This window comes from Oncorhynchus keta, chromosome 9, assembly GCF_023373465.1.
Source record: "Oncorhynchus keta strain PuntledgeMale-10-30-2019 chromosome 9, Oket_V2, whole genome shotgun sequence".
Lineage (NCBI taxonomy): Eukaryota > Metazoa > Chordata > Actinopteri > Salmoniformes > Salmonidae > Oncorhynchus > Oncorhynchus keta.
Window position 1 is genome coordinate 43195645 of NC_068429.1, and position 26433 is coordinate 43222077.

The window sequence follows — 26433 nt, forward strand, 5'->3', positions numbered from 1 at the left end:
CCCTTGCCACCAATTGAGCAACATTTTCATGCCCCGTAGAAATCAGGCTGTTCTGGAGGCAAAGGGGGGTCCAACACGGTACTAGATGGGTGTACTTAATAAACTTGTCGCCCTCATCGACCCAGCTCCACACACACACACCAGCCCTGGCCACATACACTAACTCCACCTCTCATTGTGTTATGTAACCAGTAGTCTTGGCTACCAGTCAAGTGCACATGTATTCACACTGGCTCCATTCACTGATCCTATTCCAAGATCAGTGAATGGAGGCTGGCATCGCTGGCCAAAGTATTACACCGTTTTCTTGGAAAAGGTCGCTGGAATCTGCGCTTTAATTTGCCAGAAATGCGGTCCATCATGTATTTCACGGGCAGCTGGAAAGCGGAGGGGAAAGAAGTGTGTGGGAGTGCATGCCAGTTTGTGCGCGTGTGTGATCTTGCGTGAGTGTCATACAGCCATGCCATCTGTGCAGATAAGATGTGACCTGAGGCTAGATGGTCATGCTGGATGAGCTCATGTGTTTTCAGGCAAATCATTGGACATGGGTGGTGAGTGCCAAGGCACTGAGGGCAGAACACACACATTCAGTACACGCATATTATCACTGTAAACTATAGGCTGTCACAAGCACTTCCTGCCCCTCTGGGTGTCTGTGACGATGAGATAGGAAATTGATCATATAGACTAGGGCAGGGGTATTCAACTCTGATCCTACGAGGTCCGGAGCCGGCTGGTTTTCTGTTCTACCTGATCATTAATTGCACTCACCTGTGGTCCCAGGTCTAAATCAATCCCTGATTAGAGGGGAACAATGAAAAAACGCGGTGGAACTGGCTTTGAGGCATCAAGTTGAGTTTGAGGGGACTAGAGGAACCACATGATCTCGCTACGCTAAGAACCCACTAATAAACTAAAACTAGTTGTCTGGTTGAAGGACATAGGAAGGAAGTAAATACCTTTTTAAGACACTAGTTTAACCAAAAGACAGCAGGATGTGGGGTTTGAAGCCCAGAGACACTGAAATCAAGCCCAGCGATCCCTTCTCACACATTATTTAAAGAGTTGTAATTATAGGGATGGATTTTGTGCGGTATTAAAAACATTGTGACTTTTTATTGTGATGCACTAAGGATGTGCCCTGTAATTTTCCTCATCTGTGCATTGTTTTATGAAAGGCAATGTTATCGTGTTTATGGTTCAAGTACCATTGCTTTAGGCAAATATAGATTAGTACTTACGCTGCCGTGGCAAAGTATTTGACCACTTTCTAATTTTCTCTACTTTTGCATATTTTATGATACTGGATGTTATCAGATCTTCAACCAAAACCTAATATTAAATAAAGGGAACCTACTTTTTCACAGCAATGTACACGCAGAACTAATTGCACTATTTGTAGTACCTATAAAGACGTAGCCTAGTTGAGAGAAGTTGTGAGCATCTGGAAGAAAGTACATGTGAAAGTACACAGCAAATGTTTCAATACCCAGGTATAAGGTTCTCTTTGTGTTTACTAAGTATAGGGTATAGGTCTACCATTTGAAATACTTTGTTGTTGACTTTGTTGTATGTCAATGTGTGCTTTTGTGTGTCCTGTACACCGATAGAGAGGTGGAGTGTGTAACTGATGTGTTTAGTGTGTAGCAGAACAGATGGGGGTTTTTAAGAGCTGAGTGGGCCAGATGGTGGGTAGGGTAGTCGAGGATACGGCTTGGGTCTGGCACTGAGGAAACCAGCTACCAGTAAGCCTAATCAAGGGGAAGGAGAATCACCTGAGGGCCAGAGGGACATCAAAAAGCCCCTTCTCTACCTCTAACCCCCCCTCTCTTCCTCGCTCTATAGATCACTCTACCTCTAGCTCTCTTTCTTCCTCTAAACCCTGTCCTCCATTTTTTCCCCTTCTCTCTAAAGCAGGTTTCCCACAAACTTGGTCCGGAACGTGCACCCCGAACTCCTCTCCAATGACATCTGGGACTGGTTTTGCGTGCTCTCCTCCTTTCTCTCAGGGATGGACCTGATGATGGAGTTATGGTAAGGCAGTGAAACCAGGTGGCGCGGCCCGGGCAGCCCCACCTGGAGCTTTTCCTGTATGTCACAGTAGAACATCCTTCTTTAACCACTTTAACCACGACCAGTTCAGACCAATTCGCTGTAAAAAGCCTATGTCAAAAAAAAGCCTAAGGGAAAATAAAAGAAAGAAATACAGAGATCAGAGAGTATTTTTAATAGGGTCAGAAGCATGCCTTGTGGTGTGTTAAGGTGGTTAATGTTCTTGTTTTTAGTGATTGCAGACCGACCACTGCTTATGCCTTACGGGGATGTAAATGTAACGAATGCACCTTGTTGAAATTATCACTATGGTGAATTTTTGTACATTCTAGCTTCTAACATTCTAGCATGTGTTTAGTAACACACGTGGGTACACACACACACACACACACACACACACACACACACACACACACACACACACACACACACACAGTCACACGTCACACGTGAACTACTGTTTATACATTTGGAGACTGCCACAGAATCATACCTCAAATACTTCACACTTCACAGAGACAGTCTGATCTGACCTTCGCCCGCCCGACTCGCCACCTCACCTCGCTCTCTTTTCTGTCGTTCCCTCTTTTCCCTCCCTCGCTCGCTCTCTATCAATCAGTTTTCCCTCTGTCTGTCTGTCTGTCTGTCTGTCTGTCTGTCTGTCTGTCTGTCTGTCTCTCTGTTTCTGTCTCTCAGAGTGATTGCAAGTCCCCCCGAGAGGAAAAATACACCATTTATCATAGCTCAGTCAGATCAGGAAATGTTATTTCCGGTCACCGCACTTCTGCATGTTCTACATTTGTATACAAGCGTTTATAAATATTTATAAACACTGTTTGCGTAATGATCATATAATGACTCGGATTTAGCCACTGTGTAATTAAAGATTCTGAATCTGGCTTTACTGCTCCAAAGGAACAAACCAATCACTCTTATAGTCATGAAAATATACAGGAAGAAAGTCAGAAACATGAGCAGACGTACCAGCAGTAACTGTAAGACAGAACCCACTGTGGTACGTAACTATTTATGCACAGAAGCACAAATCAGAGGTGAGTAAACTCATGTAAACTGTCTCACCACAGTTACTTCTCTCTGATTGGACAGTGACCACTGCTGAGATGAGACGTGCCAAAATGAGGAGGGAAAAAAAGGCACATCATTTCCTGACTGCAGTACAATGGCAGTTTGTTTTACTTCAGTTGGAAATTAAGTCACGACTTATAGGTTAGCTCAGTTGACAAATTACCCGAGGTCCCAGAAGTAGATGTAGATGTTAGGCGTTCTTTAGATGTTACTTTTTCGTACTGAAAAATGTCGAGAATCAGTATAAGGATGCTGTAATTGAATAATACATCATCATTTAATTATGAATGTTAGGGAAGAGCACGTCATCCCGTAATAGGATTTCGAGGTTATATATTGTGGTATGACAGCCCAGTCCATTCCCTTGGGGAGTTAAATGACAACCAGTGGATCTATCCATGGAGAGTCAGTGAGAGTCAGCGGTTTGGCTGTGAGTCACCATTCATTCAGTCTCTCCTCCCAACACCCAGTCCCTGGCTCTGTTGGGTGGGAATCTCTGCTCCTAGAAGGATGCCTGGTAATTACAGGCTATATGGATTCATAGAGTAGGCCACATCTCAATAGTCTTAACGTCACATCCTCTCGTCTCCTTTGCAGTTTATAACGTAGCCAGGCAGGTGAAAGTTCATTCCTATCATTCAGGCTCCCCCACATTGTGTTCACTTACGCAGTCAACCTCAGACCAGCAACGATGAAGGAGAGGAGACAAGAGGAGGAAGCCACTTTAGATTCTTGAGATCGAAAGTAGCCGTGGTGCTGTTGCAGGAAGGCCAAAGTCATCTGGGATCTTTTTTTCTCAATGGTGTCTATGTCCGTAACACATTCATAATCCCCTACATAATGCATTCATTTCGTAAATGCTTATGTACGCATCAGCGACTGGTTTGACCCAGCAGCCCAGGCACAGAGCACAGGACCTATACAAGCCCGCTATTCTGACATAACTGGTCTTTTCATTCGTAGCAGGCTGCATTGAGCCTACACTACCGGTCAAAAGTTTGGGCCCACCTACTCATTCAAGGGTTTTTCTTTATTTGGACTATTTTCTACAACTATGAAATAACAGATATGGAATCATGTAGTAACCAAAAAAGTGTTAAACAAAATATATTTGATTTGTCTCTCACGAGGACCACCACAGGAAAGGAAAACCCAGAGTTACCTCTGTTGTAGAGGATACGTTCATTAGCTGCACCTCCAGATTGCAGCCCCAATTTTTTCAAGTAACAGTTCAAGTACCAGACACATCTCCACATCAACTGTTCAGAGGAGACTGCGTGAATCAGGCCTTCATGGTCGATTGGCTGCAAAGAAACCACTACCAAATGACACCAATAAGAAGAAGACACATGTTTGGGCCAAAAAAAAACACAAGCAATGGACATTAGACCGGTGGAAATCTGTCCTTTGATCTGATGAGTCCAGATTAGAGATTTTGCATGAACCATCGTGTCTTTGTGAGATGCAGTAGGTGAACGGGTGATCTCCGCATGTGTGGTTCCCACCGTGAAGCATGGAGGAGGAGGTGTGATGGTGTGGGGTTGCTTTGCTGGTGACACTGTCTGTGATTTATTTAGAATTCAAGGCACACTTAACCAGCATGGCTACTACAGCATTCTGCCATCCCATCTGGTTTGCACTTAGTCCCACTATCATTTGTTTTTCAACATGACAATGACCCAACACACCTCCAGGCTGTGTAAGGGCTGTTTGACCAAGAAGGAGAGTGATGGAGTGCATCAGATGCCTTAAGCCTCCACAATCACCCGACCTCAACCCAATTGAGATGGTTTGGGATGAGTTGGACCGCAGCCAACAAGTGCTCAGCATATGTGAAGCTGGTTGAGAGAATGCCAAAGATGTCATCAAGGCAAAAGGTGGCTACTATGAATAATCAAAAAATATATTTCAATTTTTTTTTAACACTTTCTTTGGTTACTACATGATTCCATATATGTTATTTCATAGCTTTGAAGTCTTCACTATTATTCTACAATGTAGAAAATAGTCAAATAAAGAAAAACCCTTGAATGACTAGGTGTGTCAACCTTTGACTGGTACAGTATAAAATAGATCATTGTGTGGTGAGTCAACAGGGAGATACGCGTACAGACACACTAACTACACAGTAACTACACTCACAAACACACGTGAATCCGCGCTTCCATTTTGCACATCACACATAAATAAACCTGCACAAGACGTGCACCGCAGGCTTGGAAACATAGGCCTAACATGCAAGCAGTCTTTTTCTATCTCTGTCCATACAGTCTTCCTTCATGTGATTACGGAAATGTTCTTGTGGACGAGAGAGAAAGACAGAGAGACCGAGATAAAGAGAGAGCGTTTGTGTGGGTGTGTAAATGGCCCGTTTTCTTGCTTGTTTTGTGCTTGTGCTTGTCTTCTACTGATCCAGTTGTTCCACAGTGAGAGGACAGGCAGGCAAAAGTGTCCACATTACATCTAAAGTCCCTAATGCTTTTAGAACAGCCCACATAGTGCCACACTGTCATCACTGGCAACATTGTTAGAGGGATTGCAAGATGCTTGGCATTGGCTTGGCTGTGTCGCTAGGTAGAACCCCATGCTTTCAGTTCACATCAAAGTATATGAACATTTCAAATTGAGTGGCATGTTTTGTAATCTTGAGTTAGATATTGAAACTGTTTTCCTTCCCCACATCCTCATGCAATAGACATTAGACCTCATGCAGACCTCTAGCCCTCCCAGGTTTATGATTTTGAAAAATGTATCTCTGAAAATACAACGTCACAGTTCTATACTGCAGCATATCCAGAGCTTTTACCACAAAGTGAAGCTCTTCATTTTCAGAGAGCCAAGCAATCGTATATAACAAGGCATATGTCTAGATGAAGGAGATTTGAGGAAATTGATTCTGAGATGACTATGGGATGTTAATGACAGTGATGACATCATATACTCAGCAACCTTAACGGCGCTTTCATACCAACTGAGTTTTAACTCTCTCTCACTCTCTCTCTCCTGCTATTTCTCTCTCTCTCTCCTGCTATCTCTCTCTCTCTCTCTCTCTCTCTCCTGCTATCTCTCTCTCTCTCTCTCTCTCTCTCTCTCTCTCTCTCTCTCTCTCTCTCTCTCTCTCTCCAGAAGGCAACTCATGGAAGATATATACACCATGAAGAAACTGCGAACAACCAAAAATGTTCAATCACTTTCTTTTAAGGGATGCGGTTTGTGTTCTCACTCTAATGCAGTTTAGTCAATCAGGTACAGGAAGACTAGTCATGTGTCATCACCCCTCAACATGAGTCGAGTGGAATAAACAACGAATCCCAGACAGACATTCTCTCAGTGGCCTGTAATGCAACAGCAGCATCAGACAGGAAGGAAAGAGCAGGGTGCACAGAGAAAGTAGTGGGACCATATGTGATGTGAGTCACTGGTGAATGGCGTCTGTTACCAATGACCGGATCGGAAATAGAAATAGCCAGGTTCTGGACCTCGTCAAACCTTACTGGGTCCCAGCCAGTGGGGAAGGAGACGGAGACGTGACCAATGGGCCTCACCCTTGAACGCAAACATAAGGATGAGGAATCCAGACAATGGTATGAGCAATGTTGAGATGTCCCTTATAATGGCCCAAATGATCATTCAGGCGGATCTTCTTTGGTTAGTCAGACATTAATATCAATCACAAAGACAATCAGATTTTAGTGGGCGGTGAGACTGCTGGAGGGTAAGGTGTGTGTGTGTGTGTGTATCCCTGGATCCTCTGGGTGATAGCGGGATGCTGCGGAGGGGTCTGCTGGCCTGGGTGTCCCGTGTGGGCGTGCTATTGGTCCTAGTGTGCTGCTCTCTGTCCCTCCTCTACGTCATGACCTGCAGCCCCCACTCCGAGGACAACCTGGTGAGCCACGCCCTGCCACGCCCCGGGCTGGGGGTAGGGGCAGCAGGGGGCATAGGGGCGGGTCAGAGCGGGCCCCCGGGGCGGGAGGACTACCAGGCCATGCTAGCGGAGCGCGAGGAGCAGCACAAGCTACACATGGCGAGTCTGAAGAAGCAGATCGCCCAGTTAAAAGAAGCACTGCAGGAGCGTAGTGAGCAGCTCAAAGGAGTTCAAGACACAATGGAACGGGCAGCAGGGAGAGGCCAGGGCGGACAGTCCCCAGGAGGAGGTGCCCTCGGGGAGGGGGGGCAGGGGCCTGGGGCTGACAGGAGCCACACGGACCTCCAGGAGTTCCTTCGCAGTCAGCTGGGCCGGGCAGAGGTCCACCAGGGGACCAGACTACCCAATGAGTATGCCGTGGTGCCCTTTGAGAGCTTCACCCTGCAGAGGGTGTACCAGCTGGAGATGGGCCTGACCAGGCACCCTGAGGAGAAGCCCGTGAGGAAGGACCGGAGGGATGAGCTGAGTGAAGCGCTGGAGACAGCCCTGCGGAGCCTCAACACACCCCGAGACGGAACAGACAAGGGCCGGACCACCAAGGTCTACTCCCCATCAGACTTCATAGAAGGTGAGTCACTAAGCTCCATACCGGAGCCATATGTATACAGCCATAATGATATACATACTGTGTATGTATAATTGGTGAGGACGGGCTCGTGGTAATGGCTGGAGCAGAATGAGTGGAATGGTATCAAATTGGTGTCATTCCATTTGCTCCGTTCCAGCCATTATTATGAGCCATTCTCCTCTCAATAGCCTCCTGTGTATGGCATATATACAAGGTTCTGCTCCACACTACTCTATGATAGCTTACAATAGCTACATTGTGGAGTGGCAGTTGGAATACTGACATGGTTTGAATAAAAATGACATGGAGTAAAAACAACGAATTCACCAAATTGAACTCCAGCCTGAACAAATAAATAATCAGCACATCCCCATTTCCAACTAAGAAAATCTAACGATTGTTTCTGTATCTTCTCCAGTAAACCACATCCGTAAACGAACATGTTCGTGTGTTCCTTCTTGTTTGTTTTGTTGTTGTCTTGCTTTGCTGTGTGATAGCCATAATAGAGGTGCTGAAGAGCCACAGCCAGGATATCCAGCTAGTCTAGCATGATTTGGAGTAGGAAATGAGTGCAGCTGCTTTCCATTCAGTTTGTAGCATCTCTACAAGCTCAGAGAGAGGGGCCGCTTCCTCTGAAAGGTCAACATCTTTACTGGGGCCATGTCTGACTAATTCCTACGTGTACCTGGGAGAGGGAAAGTGTGTGTGTGTGTGTGTGTGTGTGTGTGTGCCTGCCTTTGCGTGTGGTGTCTATTTGTGTCTGTCTGTGTGTGTCAACATACCAAAAATATACTGAAAACACATAATTGTTTATGTACCTCTATCTCTCCCTTGAAGTACTTGTTCAGGTATCGGCTCTTAAACTCATAAGGAATTAAGAGTTTCTTTCCAAAAGGCGATATAGAATAATAGTGAAGACATCAAAACTATGAAATAACACATGGAATCATTGTAGTTACCAAAAAGGTGTTAAACAAATCAAAATGTATTTTAGATTCTTCAAAGTAGCCACGCTTTGCCATGATGACAGCTTTGCACACTCTTCTCATTCTTTCAACCAGCTTCATGAGTTATTCACCTGGAATTATTTTCAATTAACAAGTGTGCCTGGTTAAATTTGTGGAATTTCTTTCCTTCTTAATCCTTTTGAGCCAATCAGTTGTGTTGTGACAGGGTGGTATACAGAAGATAGCCCTATTTGGTAAAATACCAAGTTCATATTATGGCAAGAACAGCTCAAATAAGCAAGAACTTTCTTCAAGTGCAGTTGCAAAAACCATCAAGCTCAATGAGGAAACTGGCTCTCATGAGGACCGCCACAGGAAAGAACCAGAGTTACATCTGCTGAAGAGTTCATTAGAGTTAACTGCATGTCAGAAATTGCAGCCCGAATAAATACTTCACACAGTTCAAATAACAGACACATCTCAACATCTACTGTTCAGAGGAGACTGAGTGAACCAGGCCTTCATAGTCTAATTGCTGCAAAGAAACCACTATTAAAAGACACCAATAAGAAGAGACTTGCTTGGGCCAAGAAACACAAGCAATGGACTTTAGACCGGTGGAAATCTGTCTTTTGGTCTGACGAGTCCAAATTTCAGATTTCTGGTTCCATACACCATGTCTTTGTGCAGAGTAGGTGAATGGGTGATCTCCACATGTGTAGTTCCCACTGTGAAGCATGGAGGAGGAGGTGTGATGGTGTGGGGGTGCTTTGCTGGTGACACTGTCAGTGATTTATTTAGACTTCAAGGCACACTTAACCAGCATGGCTACCACATCATTTTACAGCGATACGCCATCCCATCTGGTTTGCACTAGTCCCACTATCATTTGTTTTTCAACATGACAATGACCCAACACGCCTCCAGGCTGTGTAAGGTCTATTTGACCAAGAAGGAGAGTGATGGAGTGCTAAATCAGATGACAATCTGATTTAGCCACAATCACCCGACCTCAACCCAATTGAAATGGTTTGGGATGAGTTGGTCCACAGGGTGAACAAGTGATCAGCATATGTGGAACTCCTTCGAGACTGTTGGTAAAGCATTCCAGGTGAAGCTGGTTGAGAAAATGCCAAGAGTGTGCAAAGCTGTCATCAAGGCAAAGGGTGGCGACTTTGAAGAATCTAAAATCTACATTTACATTTACATTTAAGTCATTTAGCAGACGCTCTTATCCAGAGCGACTTACAAATTGGTGCATACACCTTATGACAACCAGTGGAACAGCCACTTGCATCTAAATCTTGTTGGGGGAAAGGGGGTGAAAGGATTACTAAAATCCTAATTCCTTGAATATGTCTCCGGAAGGTTTTTCCGGTTATTACATGATTCCTAATGTGTTCTTGTATTCCATTGGGAATCAAACCGCGGCGTTCAAACACGAGACCCAGCCAACAGCGAGTTGCAGTAATCAAGTGACAAGTGCCTGGAGGGTCTACAGTCAATCACATATTACAAAAAGAACACTAGCCCCGTCGTGGACATTCACATCTTGCTCCCAGACAAGCTAAACAACTTCTTTGCTCGCTTTGAGGACAATACAGTGCCATTGACACAGCCCGCTACCAAAACCTGTGGGCTCTCCTTCTCCGTGACTGACGTGAGTAAAACATTTAAACATGTTAACCCTCGCAAGGCTGCCGGCCCAGATGGCAACCCTAGCCGCGTCCTCAAGAGCATGCGCAGACCAGCTGGCCGGTGTGTTTATGGACACATTCAATCCCTATCCCAATCTGTTCTTACCACATGCTTCAAGATGGCCACCATTGTTCCTGTTCACAAGAAAGCTATGGTAACTGAACTAAATGACTATAACCCCGTTGCACTCACTTCTGTCATCATGAAGTGCTTTGAGAGACTAGTCAAGGACCATATCACCTCCATCCTACCTGATAGCCTAGACCCACTTCAATTTCCTTACCGCCCCAATAGGTCCACAGACGACGCAATCGCAACCACACTGCACACTGCCCTAACCCATCTGGACAAGAAAAAATACCTATGTAAGAATGCTGTTCATTGACTACTACTCAGCATTTAACACCATAGTACCCTCCAAACTCGTCATTAAGCTCGAGACCCTGGGTCTCGACCCCGTCCTGTGCAACTGGGTCCTGGACTTTCTGACGGGCCGCCCCCAGGTGGTGAAGGTAGGAAACAACATCTCCCCGCTGATTCTTAACACTGGGGCCCCACAAGGGTGCATTCTCAGCCCTCTCCTGTACTCCCTGTTCACCGTGTCTGCGAGGCCATGCACACTTCCAACTCAATCATCAAGTTTGCAGATGACACGACAGTGGTAGGCTTGATTACCAACAACGATGAGACGGCCTACAGGAAGGGCCTTCGGAGTGTGGTGTCAGGAAAATAACCTCTCACTCAACGTCAATAAAACAAAGGAGATGATCGTGAACTTCAGGACACAGCAGAGGGAGACACCCCCTCCCCCATCCACATAGACGGGACAGTAGTGGAGAGGGTGGAAAGTTCCTCGGCGTACACATCACGGACAAACTGAAATGATCCACCCATACAGACAGTGTGGTGAAGAAGGCATAACAGCGCCTCTTCAACCTCAGGAGGCTGAAGAAATTTGGCTTGTCACCTAAAACATTCACAAACTTTTACAGATGCACAATCGAGAGCATCCTGTCGGGCTGTATCACCGCCTTGTACATTGTACAGCAACTGCACTGCCTTCAACGGCTGGTACACTACCAGCTGGTACACTACCAGAGGGTACTGCGGTCTGCACAACGCATCACAGGGGGCAAACTACCTGCCCTCCAGAACACCTACAGCACCCGATGACACAGGAAGGCCAAAAAGATCATCAAGGACAACAACCACCCGAGCCACTGCCTGTTAACCCCACTATCATCCAGAAGGCGAGGTCAGTACAGGTGCATCAAAGCTGGGACCAAGAGACTGAAAAGCAGCTTCTATCTCAAGGCCAGCACTGTTAAACAGCCACCACTAACATAAAGTGGCTGTCAACATACAGACTCAAATATCTGGCCACTTTAATAAATGGACTTACTGTAATAAAGGTATCACTAGACACTTTAAATAACGGCACTTTAATAATGTTGTCACGACTTCTACTGAAGTCGTTGCCTCATCTTGTTCGGGCGGTGCTCGGCGGTCGATGTCACCGGTCTTCTAGCCATCATTGATCCATTTTTCATTTTCCATTGGTTTTGTCTTGTCTTCCCACACACCTGGTTTCAATCCCATTCATTACCTGTTGTGTATTTAACCCTCTGTTTCCCCTCATGTGTTTGTCAGAGATTGTTTTATGTCAGTGTTGTTTTATGGTTGTATAGGTGCGCGACGGGTCCTCGTACCCATGTTTATTTATGTATGTATATATTGGTGTTTGGAGCATGTTAAGTTGGCATTTATTAAAAGACTCCACTTACACTCTGTTTGACTCTCCTGCGCCTGACTTCCCTGCCACCTATACACACGACTCTGACAAATGTTTACATATCCTACATTACTCATCTCATACGTACAGTTGAAGTGGGAAGTTTATATACACTTAGGTTGGAGTCATTAATACTCGTTTTTCAACGACTCCACAAATTTCTTGTTAACAAACTATAGTTTTGGCAAATCTACTTTGTGCATGACACAAGTCATTTTTCCAACAATTGTTTACAGACAGATTATTTAATTTAGAATTCACTTATAATTCACTGTATCACAATTCCAGTGGGTCAGAAGTTTACATACACTAAGTTGACTGTGCATTTAAACAGCTTGGACAATTCCAGAAAAGGGTGTCATGGCTTTAGAAACTTCTGATAGGCTCATCGACATCATGTGAGTCAATTGGAGGTGTACCTGTGGATGTATTTCAAGGCGTACCTTCAAACTCAGTGCGTCTTTGCTTGACATCATGGGAAAATCAAAAGAAATCAGCAAAGACCTCAGAAAATAAATTGTAGACCTCCACAAGTCTGGTTCATCCTTGGGAGCAATTTCCAAATGCTTGAAGATGCCACATTCATCTGTACAAACAATATTATGCAAGTATATACACCATGGGACCACGCACCCGTCATACCACTCAGGAAGGAGACGCGTTCTGTCTCCTAGAGATGAATGTACTTTGGTGCGAAAAGTGCAAATTAATCCCAGAACAAGAGCTAAGGACCTTGTGAAGATGCTGGAGGACACAGGTACAAAAGTATCTATATCCACAGTAAAAACTAGTCCCATATCAACACAACCTGCACGGCCGCTCAGCAAGGAAGATGCCACTGCTCCAAAGCCGCCATAAAAAACTGCACATGGGGACAAAGATCGTACTCTTTGGAGAAATGTCCTCTGGTCTGATGAAAAAAAATGTTTGGCCATAATGACTATCGTTATGTTTGGAGGGAAAAGGGGGATGCTTGCAAGCCGAAGAACATCATCCCAACTGTGAAGCACGGGGGTGGCAGCATCATGTTGTGGAGGTGCTTAGCTGCAGGAGGGACTGGTGCACTTCACAAAATAGATGGCTTCATGAGGAAGACAAATTATGTGCATATATTAAAGCAACATCTCAAGACATCAGTCAGTAAGTTAAAGCTTGGTCGGAAATGGGTCTTCCAAATGGACAATGAGCCCAAGCATACTTCCAAAGTTGTGGCAAAATGGCTTAAGGACAACAAAGTCAAGGTATTGGACTGGCCATCACAAAGCCCTGACCTCAATCCCATAGAACATTTGTGGGCAGAACTAAAAAAGCATGTACATGCAAGGAGGCCTACAAACCTGACTCAGTTACACCAGCTCTGTCAGGAGGAATGGGCCAAATTCACCCAACTTATTGTGGGAATCTTGTGGAAGGCGACCCAAAACGTTTGACCCAAGATAAACCATTTAAAGGCAATGCTACCAAATACTAATTGAGTGTATGTAAACTTCATACCCACTGGGAATGTGATGAAAGAAATACAAGCTGAAATAAATAATTCTCTGCTTTTTTATGACATTTCACATTCTTAAAATAAAGTGGTGATCCTAACTGACCGAAGACAGGGAATTTGTACTAGGATTAAATGTCAGGAATTGTGAAACACTGAGTTTAAATGTATCTGGCTAAGGTGTATGTAAACTTCCGACTTCAACTGTATGTACTGTTCCATACCATCTACTGCAACTTGCCTATGCCGCACGGCCATCGCTCATCCATATATTTATATGTGCATATTCTTATTCATCCCTTTACATTTGTGTGTATAAGGTAGTCATTGTGAATTTGCTGTAATTTGTTATATTACTTGTTATATATTACTGCATGGTCGGAACTAGAAGCACAAGCATTTCACTACACGTACATTTAACATCTGCTAACCATGTGTATGTGACCAATAAAAATTGATTTCACTATTATTCTACAATGTAGAAAAATTATACATTTGTAACATCAATATTTTAAAAATAAAATGCCTCAATACAGTAATATGAGATCTGTATGTAAAACGTTGATATTTTACATTTCCGTCATTTAGCAGATTCTCTTATCCAGAGTGACTTACAGTTAGTGCATTCGTCTTAAGATAGGTGGTGGAGACAACCACAGATCACAGTCGAATATATACGTAGAGTATACGAACATTCTAATCCAGCTCAACGTAGCTGCAGCGTAGCCTAGTGGTTAGAGTGTTGGACTAGTAACCGGAAGGTTGTGAGTTCAAACCCCCGAGCTGACAAGGTACAAATCTGTCGTTCTGCTCCTGAACAGGCAGTTAACCCACCGTCATTGAAAATAAGAATGTGTTCTTAACTGACTTGCCTGGTTAAATAAAGGTAAAATTAAATATCTAGCGTTTTGAGAAAAAAAAATCACATTTTGAATACACACCTAAAATCTATGATTTACAAATCTGAGAACAATATTTGACACACATGAAGGTATCCGTAAGCAATGATTTATGGGGAAAATACACGTGAAACATTGGTAGATATAGCGTTTTGGAAATAAACTCTTTAAATGTGTTTTTTGACCCTGTAGATAGCCAATTTGTTCCTGGGTAATCCATAGAGTACTCTGTAGTTGGACGTGGCTGTGTAGCAAGTTGCAAACAACAACCATTGTTCAACAACAAAAATGAAAGCGGCCGTGTAGGCTACTTAATGAACTGTCTTTATATTAGCAATGAAGTTCTCCTTGCCCGTCCTTTTAAATGAGTTGTACCAGTGGACAAGTACCTTTTCATTCATCCAGACAACTTGAAGCTTGTTGAGATGCTGACGATTACAAAGGGAGCATTAAGACCCCTGCCAATTCTCAGTTAGCGAGCCGCGACTGAACACAAATACTGAACACCACCCATTGGCTGTACTGAATGGTGTTTTTCAGGAGCTGCCCTGGGTGGGTTTGCTCAGCTGTCGCACAGAAAGTATGAGAGTGGCGCAACGAGACAACAAGGAATAAGAGGGACAGAGTAGAAGGGGAGTGAGAGCGAAGGAAACGAGAGGGAGAGACAAACTAGAAGAAAAAATAATGAAAGCTAAAGAGAGGGTTTGGGTGGAAATGGAGTGGTACAGGTGTAGGATCTTAATTTGAGCCAGTTTGCTACAGCAGGAAAATAAAAATGCAGCAAGAGGAAATGTGAATGATTATGGCTGCTATTAGAGAGATAGCCCAATTCTAATCTTTTGTTCACTAATTGGTCTTTAGACCAATCAAATCAGCTCTGAAAAAGACCTGATGTGAAAATAGTTTTTTTTTTTTGTATGTAACTAGGCAAGTCAGTTAAGAACAAATTCTTATTTACAATGTTTGCCTACTGGGGAACAATGGGTTAACTGCCTTGTTCAGGGGCAGAATGACATCTCAGAGATTTGATCCAGCAACCTTTCGCTTACTGGCCCTTACGCGCTACCCAATAGGCTATCTGCTGCCCCTAAAAGAGCTGATGTGATTGGTCAAAATGAGTGGAAAAAAATATCAGAATTGGGCTGCCTGTGGATTACAGTTAATGGACATTTTCATAGGGGTTGATACATTTTTTTGCAGTAAAGTTATCCTGCAACAGGGTGATCAAATGAATATCCTATCCTGTATGCTGTGTGAATGTGAAAAAAATGTTTATGTGGTACATGGAGTCTGGGCTGAGGAGCCACAGCCCACCCTGTCCCCAGAGTTAAGAGAAGATGGCTCTTATCACAGGAAGTTAGTCTTGCCACTATCGGACTGGGGATCACAAGCTATTCCCGCTCGGCTTTAGCAGCTTCCTGTGTTTTCTATCGGGAGAATACAGTAGCCTGCAGTATGAGGATTTTGATACTGTGCTAGATTCTACTGCATTGTTGCGTGATTTAAAATATCCCGTTTTTATTCATAGAATAATTGAAAGTAGAATGTTTTGAAATGGGAGTAAAGTACATGCATTTTCTGTAGAGACATTCCAATAATTATTTCGGGACAGAATTTTGCTTTCGTGATGACGAACCTCACACTCTTGCTGTGTTTTTGTTCAGTCCAGTCATGTCATCTTTGAAACAAGAGGTTTTGACTGACAGTGCACAGCTGTGAAGGGGGGACTGAGTAAACTGTATTGTTGTTGAGTGATATGTCTGGGTATTAACTACTGTGAGGCGTTGTAAATCCAGTGTAAGTAGGATCTCTATGCATGACCAGTCTCCTTCAGCTGTCATAGTGGCAGATGGCCCAGGGCCCCAGCCAAGTCCACCTAGGAGCAGAGAGGAGAGGCCGGGGATCTTTACATTGGCCTGAAATGCCCTTTCTGGCCATCTCTCTCTGGGTGTAAAATGCCCTGTCATTAATGCCCTGTCTCTCTCTCTCTCTCTCTCCGTCTCTGTGAGTTTCTGTCTCTCTCTCGACCCCCCTTCTGCTCACTCTCAATTCAATTTCAATGTCAGTTTAAGGGGCTTTATTGGCATGGGAAACATGTTTACATTACCAAAGCAAGTGAAATAGATACTAAACAAAAGTGAAATATACTATAAAAATGTAACATTACACTCACAAAAGTTCCAAAAGAATAAAGACATTTCAAATGTGATATTATGTCTATGTACTGATGGGTTCTGAATTCTAAACTTGAAATGTTGAAGGGAGGGAGAGCGGAGAATGCAGAACATGTTATAGTTAGACATCAGGTATCCTATGGAAAGGAGAAGGGCCACAGTCTGGTACAAGTCAAGAGGACAGCCGTCAGTTGGGGGAGGAGTGAGGAATTTGGGCCGAGGTCAGGTCAGATGAAGTGAGAAAGAACATGCATCACTAACGTCTTGCCTAGAAACCGAGATGTATTGGCTGTCCAGATGTGTAAGGAGGAGACTCAGCATAGGAGGCGGGTTTAAAAAACAGCTTTTCATAGTTGTCCTTCACATTTTACCCTGTTATTTAGAACCTAACAGTAGTGTTTTAATGATGTGCAAATAGTTAAAGTACAAATGGGAAAATAAATAAACAAAAATATAGGTCGTATTTACAATAGTGTTTGTTCTTCACTGGTTGCCCTTTTCTTGTGGCAACAGGTCACAAATCGTGCTGCTGTGATGAAACACTGTGTTACTTCATCCAATAGATATGGGAGCTTATCGAAATTGGATTTGTTTTCGAATTCTTTGTGGGTCTGTGTAATCTGAGGAAATATGTGTCTCTAATATGGTCAAACATTTGGCAGGAGGTTAAGAAGTGCAGCTCAGTTTCCACCTCATTTTGTGGGCAGTGTGCACATAGCCTGTCTTCTCCTGAGAGCCAGGTCTGCCTTCGGCTGCTGTACATAGTCAAGGATTAATTTTGGGTCAGTCACAGTGGTCAGGTACTATTTCTCTCTCTGTGTGTCTCTGTCTGTCTGCCGGTATGCCTGCCTGCCTGTCAGTCCCTTTCTCATTCCATGGGCCTGAATTGCCCTGTTTGTCTTTCTCTCTCTCCCTGGGCTTAAAATGCCCTTTCTCTCTCTCCCTGGGCTTAAAATGCCCCTTCTCTCTCTCCCTGGGCTTAAAATGCCCTTTCTCTCTCCCTGGGCTTAAAATGTCCTTTCTCTCTCTCCCTGGGCTTAAAATGCCTTTTCCCTCTCTCCCTGGGCATAAAATGCATTTTCCCTCTCTCCCTGGGCTTAAAATGCCTTTTCCCTCTCTCCCTGGGCTTAAAATGCATTTTCTCTCTCTCCCTGGGCTTAAAATGCATTTTCTCTCTCTCCCTGGGCTTAAAATTCATTTTCTCTCTCTCCCTGGGCTTAAAATGCCCTTTCTCTCTCCCTGGGCCTGAAATACCCTGTCTGTCACTCTCTCCCAAGGTCTGAAATGCCCAATCTGTTGCACTCTCTCTCTCTCTCACTTAAATGCCCTGTCTGTCCCTCTCTCCCTGTCCTGTATCTCTCTCTCTCTCTCCCTGAGCTTGAAATGCCCTGTCTGTCTATCCCTGTCTCTCTGGGTCTGTCTCTCTCTCCCTGAGCTTGAAATGCCCTGTCTGTCTATCCCTGTCTCTCTGGGTCTGTCTCTCTCTCCCTGAGCTTGAAATGCCCTGTCTGTCTATCCCTGTCTCTCTGGGTCTGTCTCTCTCTCCCTGAGCTTGAAATGCCCTGTCTGTCTATCCCTGTCTCTCTGGGTCTGTCTCTCTCTCCCATGGCCACACAGCCAAGGACTATCCTTCTCTTTTCAAAAAAACTTTCAGATTCAGGCAGCAAAGAGGAGAAAATATTCACCAGTTGACAAAACCCAGGCAGATTATCCACAATGCACTATTGGATAGCCATCAACATTATAACGCCAAATAATAAAATAAACTGAACTGCAGTTCAGCTGTGTGTGTGTGTGTGTGTGTGTGTGTGTGTGTGTGTGTGTGTGTGTGTGTGTGTGTGTGTGTGTGTGTGTGTGTGTGTGTGTGTGTGTGTGTGTGTGTGTGTGTGTGTGTGTGTGTGTGTGTGTGCATTTGACAGCCCTGGTGTGTGTACGTGTATGGGTAAGCTCACTCTTCTCCCTTCCCCAGGTATCGCTCGGACGGAGAAGGACAAAGGCACTCTGTATGAGCTCACCTTCAAAGGGGACCAGAGCCGTGAGTTCAGGAAGCTGGTTCTGTTCCGTCCCTTTGGGCCCCTGATGAAGGTGAAGAACGAGAGGGTGGACACGGCTAACGTCCCCATCAACATCATAGTGCCCCTCTCCCAGAGGGCCGACAAGTTCAGACAATTCATGCACAACTTCAGGTGAGAGCCACTTAGTTATTCATGCGTGTTATTGGCCTTTTCGCCCCTCTCCCCGGGTTGTTGTGGTAAATCAGAATGTGTTCTCCGGCAACCTACCTCACAAAAAAAAACAACAACTGTAAAATAAGGGTTAATGAAGACATTTTAAAAAGCATGTTCACTTGTATTAACTACGATAATGTTAGGCAATAACCGAGTCAAAGGGAACGAGAAACAGAATATGCAGTAGTTATCCATGTTTGACATTCCTAGTTTGTCGCGGCAGTAAGGATTCGGAGTATAGGAGGTATGAAGGTTCTGTTTGTACTCTGATAGCCACGGCATGTCTGTCTGTTAGAGACCTTTTCATTCCTGTAATTTGTTACACTCCTGCACAGCTGCTTATCAAGGCTTTGAGGGTGTTTGTTTTTTCTGGCAAATCCTGCTTCGTAGCAGTCTTAAACCCAGCACGTTAAACTGCCCCCTGGACTCAGAGGGAACCTGTGATAAAGTGGTGCTGTTCATGCTGTACAAAGGTTCCCTGAGTCGCTGAGCAAATGCTTTGGTCTCATCCATTTTTTAAGGGAGGAGTGGGAGGTGGTATGTGTGTGTGTGCGCGCGCGTGTGTGTGTGTGTGCGCATTCACGTGGAGAGAAGAGGAATGTGAGGTCGAACTGACAGTCTTTCAGAAGCCATGTGACTCATTTACTGAGCACAGCATATACATTTGGCGTGTCTCCATCAGAATGTCTGCTTGCTAGAGTTCTAGAATGTCGCACTAGTGCTGGAGATCGATCGCTCTAGGCTTCTGTCTGGTGCCAGATCCTCGTTGTGTGACTCCTATATAAAAACGTAACATACTGTATGTAGCCTGTGCAAATACCGGATGCACCAGTGGAGGCTGTTGGGAGGAGCTATAGGAGGACGGGCTCATTGTAATGGCTGGAATTGGAATCCATGGAACGTAGTTTCCCATAAGTGCCGTGTGTTTGATACAGTTCCATTGATTCCATTCCAGCCATTACAATGAGCCCGTCCTCCTATAGCTCCTCCCACCAGCCTCCTCTGGTATGCGCCTACCCTTGAGGGTACTCTCTGATCTCGCTGTAACCCCATTTTGAACTGACCTCTTCTATTGATACAATATGTGTTTTCTTTCAAACACTTTGAACTTTTTGTCTCGGCCTACCTACCAGTGCAAATGTGCAGGGTTTGGACCTTGGCGATTATTCCATCGGTTCTGTTGCGCCAGGAAAGCTTCAAACGCAGCGAAGAACGTCTGCTGAAAGCAAAACAAATGATTACAACCTAGGCTACCTGCCCCATGGCCCTCTCTGTACTTGGGTTGTGTATAGTAAGTCCCCTGCTCTGTTTGATTCATTGTGTCTTAATGTGTTTGTGTGTGTGTGTGTGTGTGTGTGTGTGTGTGTGTGTGTGTGTGTGTGTGTGTGTGTGTGTGTGTGTGTGTGTGTGTTGCAGAGAGGTGTGTGTGCGGCAGGATGGGCGTGTCCACCTCACAGTGGTGTATTTTGGGAAGGACCAGATGAATGAAGTCCGGAGCACCCTGGAGAACACGTCTAGGTGGGTGGAAACACACACCCACACAATCGCACACGTGCTCGCACATGCACAGATGAGCAGACATGACTGACTGTATGCGTAAAAAAAATGGGGAAATTATATTATTTTATATTCATAAAATTGCTCAGAGGAATTATCTAAAAATGATAGGGGTCAGAATTATTGACACCCCTGTTTTCAATACTCCAGCACCCTCCCCTTGCGTGGAAAACGACACAGAGCCTTTTTCTAAAATGTTTTATTAGATTGGAGAAAACATTGGGAGGGATCTTAACCATTCCTCCATACAGGATATTTCCAGATCCTTGATATCCTTTGTCTGCTCTTATGAACTGCCCTGTTCAATTCAAACCACAGGTTTTCAATGGGGTTCAAATCCGGAGACTGAGATGGACATTACAAAATGTAAATTATGTGGCCAATGAACCATTTATTTGTGGATTTTGATGTGTGCCTGGGGTTATTGTCTTGCTGGAAGATCCACTTGTGGCCAAATGTCAGCTTCCTGGGAAAGGCAACCAGGTTTTTGGCTAATTTGTAATGGTTCTTGGTAAGGGGACAGTGCTAGAGTATTGAAAACAGGGGTGTCCAAAATTTTGAAACCTATCTTCCAAGATTACATAGCAGTTCAGACGTCTTTTGTCCTCGTCTTGTCGTGTCCCGTATATATATATATATATATATATATATATTTACAACTTTTTTCACATACATTTTTTTTTCATAAACTCGTCTTCAAAACACTCTCCTGCAACCCGCCTTACCAATTTATATTTATAAAAAAGTATTATTTACATCAAATCTGTAATCCTCCAAGAAGCTAGCCAGAAACTCCAAGAAGCTAGCCAGAAACTCTAAGAAGCTAGCCAGAAACTAGCCAGAAGCTAGCCAGAAGCTAGCCAGAAGCTAATCCAGAAGCTAATCAGAAGCTAGTTCAGAAGCTAGTTCAGAAGCTAGTTAGCTTCTTTACTGGCAAATCGTTAGTATTCAGCTAACCACGGTTTGTGATCATCAGCTATCCTTTAGCTCGAAAATCTATCGCCAGTTTTGTACGGCACAGCGCAGCGCGGCTCGGCTCGGAACGGAACATACCGGCCCAATTTTTTCTCTCCATGTCCCTGGATTTCAACCGCTAACTCTGGACATTCATACCTGGATCTCACAGCTAGCTAGCTGCTATCCGTGTGACTATCGGCTTTCGTCGATTCTGGAGCAAACATCAATTATTCCGGAGCTAGCCAGCTGAAGAGTTCCATCAATCACTCCCGGGCTGCAGTCACCTATCCGGACCCGTTTTACTGCCTACGCGGAGCCCCACCGGGCCTTCACAACTGGACTGCCGACGTTATCTACCCGAAGGAGTTATCCGGCTGGCTCCTCCGTCGCGACGTTACCTGAACGCCCATCTGCGGCCTGCTAACCGTTAGCTGTCTTATCGGCTGCTATCTGAATAGACAATCGGACAATTTATTTATTTTTATTATTATTATTTATTTATTTTTCTTCTTGGGCCTCTATAACTATATCTATTGTTTTTATTTTTGTTGTTGTTGTGTGATTTGGATTAATCCCCTCTACCACACGGAACCCCACTAATCTACTGACGGAAATGCAAGAGGTGGCTAAGGAATGCAAGAGGTGGCTAATAACAGACCTCCATCCTATGCTAGCTTGCTACCGATGGCCTGGCTAGCTGTCTAAATCGCCGTGACCCCCAACCAACCTCTCCACTCACCAGACCCTTTTGATCACTCGACTAAGCATGCCTCTCCTTAATGTCAATATGCCTTGTCCATTGCTGTTCTGGTTAGTGTTTATTGGCTTATTTCACTGTAGAGCCTCTAGTCCTGCTCACTATACCTTATCTAACCTATTAGTTCCACAACCCACACATGCAATGACATCTCCTGGTTTCAATTATGTTTCTAGAGACAATATATCTCTCTTCATCACTCAATACCTAGGTTTACCTCCACTGTATTCACATCCTACCATACCTTTGTCTGTACATTATACCTTGATGCTATTTTATCGCCCCCAGAAACCTCCTTTTACTCTCTGTACCAGACGTTCTAGACGACCAATTCTTATTGCTTTTAGCCGCACCCTTATTCTACTACTCCTATGTTCCTCTGGCGATGTAGAGGTGAATCCAGGCCCTGCAGTGCCTAGCTCCACTCCTATTCCCCAGGCGCTCTCTTTTGACTACTTCTGTAACCGTAATAGCCTTGGTTTCATGCATGTTAACATTAGAAGCCTCCTCCCTAAGTTTGTTCTATTCACTGCTTTAGCACACTCTGCCAACCCGGAAGTTCTAGCTGTGTCTGAATCCTGGCTTAGGAAGACCACCAAAAATTCTGAAATTTTAATTCCAAACTACAACATTTTCAGATAAGATAGAACTGCCAAAGGGGGCGGTGTTGCAATCTACTGCAAAGATAGCCTGCAGAGTTCTGTCCTACTATCCAGGTCTGTACCCAAACAATTTGAACTTCTACTTTTAAAAATCCACCTCTCTAAAAACAAGTCTCTCACCATTGCCGCCTGCTATAGACCACCCTCTGCCCCCAGCTGTGCTCTGGACACCATATGTGAACTGATTGCCCCCCATCTATCTTCAGAGCTCGTGCTGCTAGGCAACCTAAACTGGAACATGTTTAACACCCCAGCCATCCTACAATCTAAACTTGATGCCCTCAATCTCACACAAATTATCAATGAACCTACCAGGTACCTCCCCAAAGCCTAAAACACGGGCACCCTCATAGATATCATCCTAACCAACTTGCCCTCTAAATACACCTCTGCTGTCTTCAACCAAGATCTCAGCGATCACTGCCTCATTGCCTGCATCCGTAATGGGTCAACGGTCAAACGACCTCCACTCATCACTGTAAAACGCTCCCTGAAACACTTCAGCGAGCAGGCCTTTCTAATCGACCTGGCCGGGGTATCCTGGAAGGATATTGATCTCATCCCGTCAGTAGAGGATGTCTGGATATTTTTTTTAAATGCCTTCCTAACCATCTTAAATAAACATGCCCCATTCAAGAAATTTAGAACCAGGAACAGATATAGCCCTCGGTTCTCCCCAGACCTGACTGCCCTTAACCAACCCAAACACATCCTATGGCATTCTGCATTAGCATCGAACAGCCCCCGTGATATGCAGCTGTTCAGGGAAGCTAGAACCCATTATACACAGGCAGTTAGAAAAGCCAAGGCTAGCTTTTTCAAGCAGAAATTTGCTTCCTGCAACATTAACTCAAAAAAGTTCTGGGACACTGTAAAGTCCATGGAGAATAAGAACACCTCCTCCCAGCTGCCCACTGCACTGAAGATAGGAAACACTGTCACCACTGATAAATCCACCATAATTGAGAATTTCAATCAGCATTTTTCTACGGCTGGCCATGCTTTCCACCTGGCTACTCCTACCCCGGTCAACAGCACTGCACCCCCCCCACAGCAACTCGCCCAAGCCTTCCCCATTTCACCTTCTCCCAAATCCGTTCAGCTGATGTTCTGAAAGAGCTGGAAAATCTGGACCCCTACAAATCAGCCGGGCTAGACAATCTGGACCCTTTCTTTCTAAAATTATCTGCCGAAATTGTTGCCACCCCTATTACTAGTCTGTTCAACCTCTCTTTCGTGTCGTCTGAGATTCCCAAAGATTGGAAAGCAGCTGCGATCATCCCCCTCTTCAAAGGGGGGGACACTCTTGACCCAAACTGCTACAGACCTATATCTATCCTACCATGCCTTTATAAGGTCTTCGAAAGCCAAGTCAACAAACAGATTACCGACCATTTCGAATCTCACCATACCTTCTCTGCTATGCAATCTGGTTTCAGAGCTGGTCATGGGTGCACCTCAGCCACGCTCAAGGTCCTAAACGATATCTTAACCGCCATCGATAAGAAACATTACTGTGCAGCCGTATTCATTGATCTGGCCAAGGCTTTCGACTCTGTCAATCACCACATCCTCATCGGCAGACTCGACAGCCTTGGTTTCTCAAATGATTGCCTCGCCTGGTTCACCAACTACTTCTCTGATAGAGTTCAGTGTGTCAAATCGGAAGGTCTGCTGTCCGGACCTCTCTATGGGGGTGCCACAGGGTTCAATTCTTGGACCGACTCTCTTCTCTGTATACATCAATGAGGTTGCTGTGGCTGCTGGTGAGTCTCTGATCCACCTCTACGGAGACGACACCATTCTGTATACTTCTGGCCCTTCTTTGGACACTGTGTTAACAACCCTCCAGGCAAGCTTCAATGCCATACAACTCTCCTTCCGTGGCCTCCAATTGCTCTTAAATACAAGTAAAACTAAATGCATGCTCTTCAACCGATCGCTACCTGCACCTACCCGCCTGTCCAACATCACTACTCTGGATGGCTCTGACTTAGAATACGTGGACAACTACAAATACTTAGGTGTCTGGTTAGACTGTAAACTCTCCTTCCAGACCCATATCAAACATCTCCAATCCAAAGTTACATTTACATTTACATTTAAGTCATTTAGCAGAGTTAAATCTAGAATTGGTTTCCTATTTCGCAACAAAGCATCCTTCACTCATGCTGCCAAACATACCCTTGTAAAACTGACCATCCCACCAATCCTCGACTTTGGCGATGTCATTTACAAAATAGCCTCCAATACCCTACTCAACAAATTGGATGCAGTCTATCACAGTGCAATCCGTTTTGTCACCAAAGCCCCATATACTACCCACCATTGCGACCTGTACGCTCTCGTTGGCTGGCCCTCGCTTCATACTTGTCGCCAAACCCACTGGCTCCATGTCATCTACAGGACCCTGCTAGGTAAAGTCCCCCCTTATCTCAGCTCGCTGGTCACCATAGCATCTCCCACCTGTAGCACACGCTCCAGCAGGTATATCTCTCTAGTCACCCCCAAAACCAATTCTTTCTTTGGCCGCCTCTCCTTCCAGTTCTCTGCTGCCAATGACTGGAACGAACTACACAAATCTCTGAAACTGGAAACACTTATCTCCCTCACTAGCTTTAAGCACCAACTGTCAGAGCAGCTCACAGGCTACTGCACCTGTACATAGCCCACCTTTAATTTAGCCCAAACAACTACCTCTTTCCCTACTGTATTTAATTAATTAATTTATTTTGCTCCTTTGCACCCCATTATTTTTATTTCTACTTTGCACATTCTTCCATTGCAAATCTACCATTCCAGTGTTTTACTTGCTATATTGTATTTACTATGCCACCATGGCCTTTTTTTGCCTTTATACCTCCCTTATCTCACCTCATTTGCTCACATCGTATATAGACTTGTTTATACTGTATTATTGACTGTATGTTTGTTTTACTCCATGTGTAACTCTGTGTCGTTGTATGTGTCGAACTGCTTTGCTTTATCTTGGCCAGGTCGCAATTGTAAATGAGAACTTGGTCTCAACTTGCCTACCTGGTTAAATAAAGGTGAAATAAAATAAATAATAAAATAAAAAGATGGTTTTGTATTAAACAAAATGTCTTTCTCTGAACAATTGTATTAATATCAAATAATATACCTAAAAATATGTGAGCATACAATATAGCCCAGTATTTGTATTATTTATTTTATACTGTATTTTTTGCTAGGGTGCCTATAATTATGGACCCCACTGTACCCCCCCACACACACACACACACACACGCACACGCACACACACACTCCCTGCCTCTCTTTTTAGCAACTCAGAAACTTCAGCCCCGTCTGATGAATAATGTAGGAGTGTGGCCACCCAGAGGCACTCAGTGACCTCTGCCAGTGTCGGATATTACAGGCCTGGGATCAGGGATGACAGCGGTCGCAGTGAAATTAGTGTATTGCCCGCAGATACAATTACAGGTCCAGGGTCAATTTGAGATCGCCTTGTGGGTGAAATGAGTTCACGTGGTACTCTGGTACTGTGCTGATTATCTGGTAGGTTGCCATGGAGACGCTGTGCCCACCAATGGCCGGATGGTTTGCAGGGGTAGAAAGAGAAAGAAGAAGAGAAAGAGGGAAGGAGAGAGAAAGAGTTGCACA

At 44.5% G+C, this 26433-nt stretch overlaps 1 protein-coding gene across 3 annotated transcripts in view; it reads left to right on the top strand.

Annotated features, from left to right (window-relative positions):
• Nucleotides 1-26433, top strand: part of LOC118387888 (chondroitin sulfate N-acetylgalactosaminyltransferase 1-like) — a 46415-nt gene that overhangs the window by 5640 nt on the left and 14342 nt on the right. For 2 of the 3 annotated variants that reach the window (XM_035776705.2, XM_035776703.2), the window contains exons 2-5: nucleotides 1918-2034; nucleotides 6265-7631; nucleotides 18600-18816; nucleotides 20275-20376. In XM_035776705.2, coding sequence (XP_035632598.1) covers nucleotides 6905-7631; nucleotides 18600-18816; nucleotides 20275-20376 — 1046 coding nt within the window. In that variant the 5' untranslated portion in view covers nucleotides 1918-2034; nucleotides 6265-6904. Of the gene's footprint in view, nucleotides 1-1914; nucleotides 2035-6264; nucleotides 7632-18599; nucleotides 18817-20274; nucleotides 20377-26433 lie in introns of all 3 variants that reach the window. The other variant, XM_035776704.2, reaches the window with a different exon arrangement.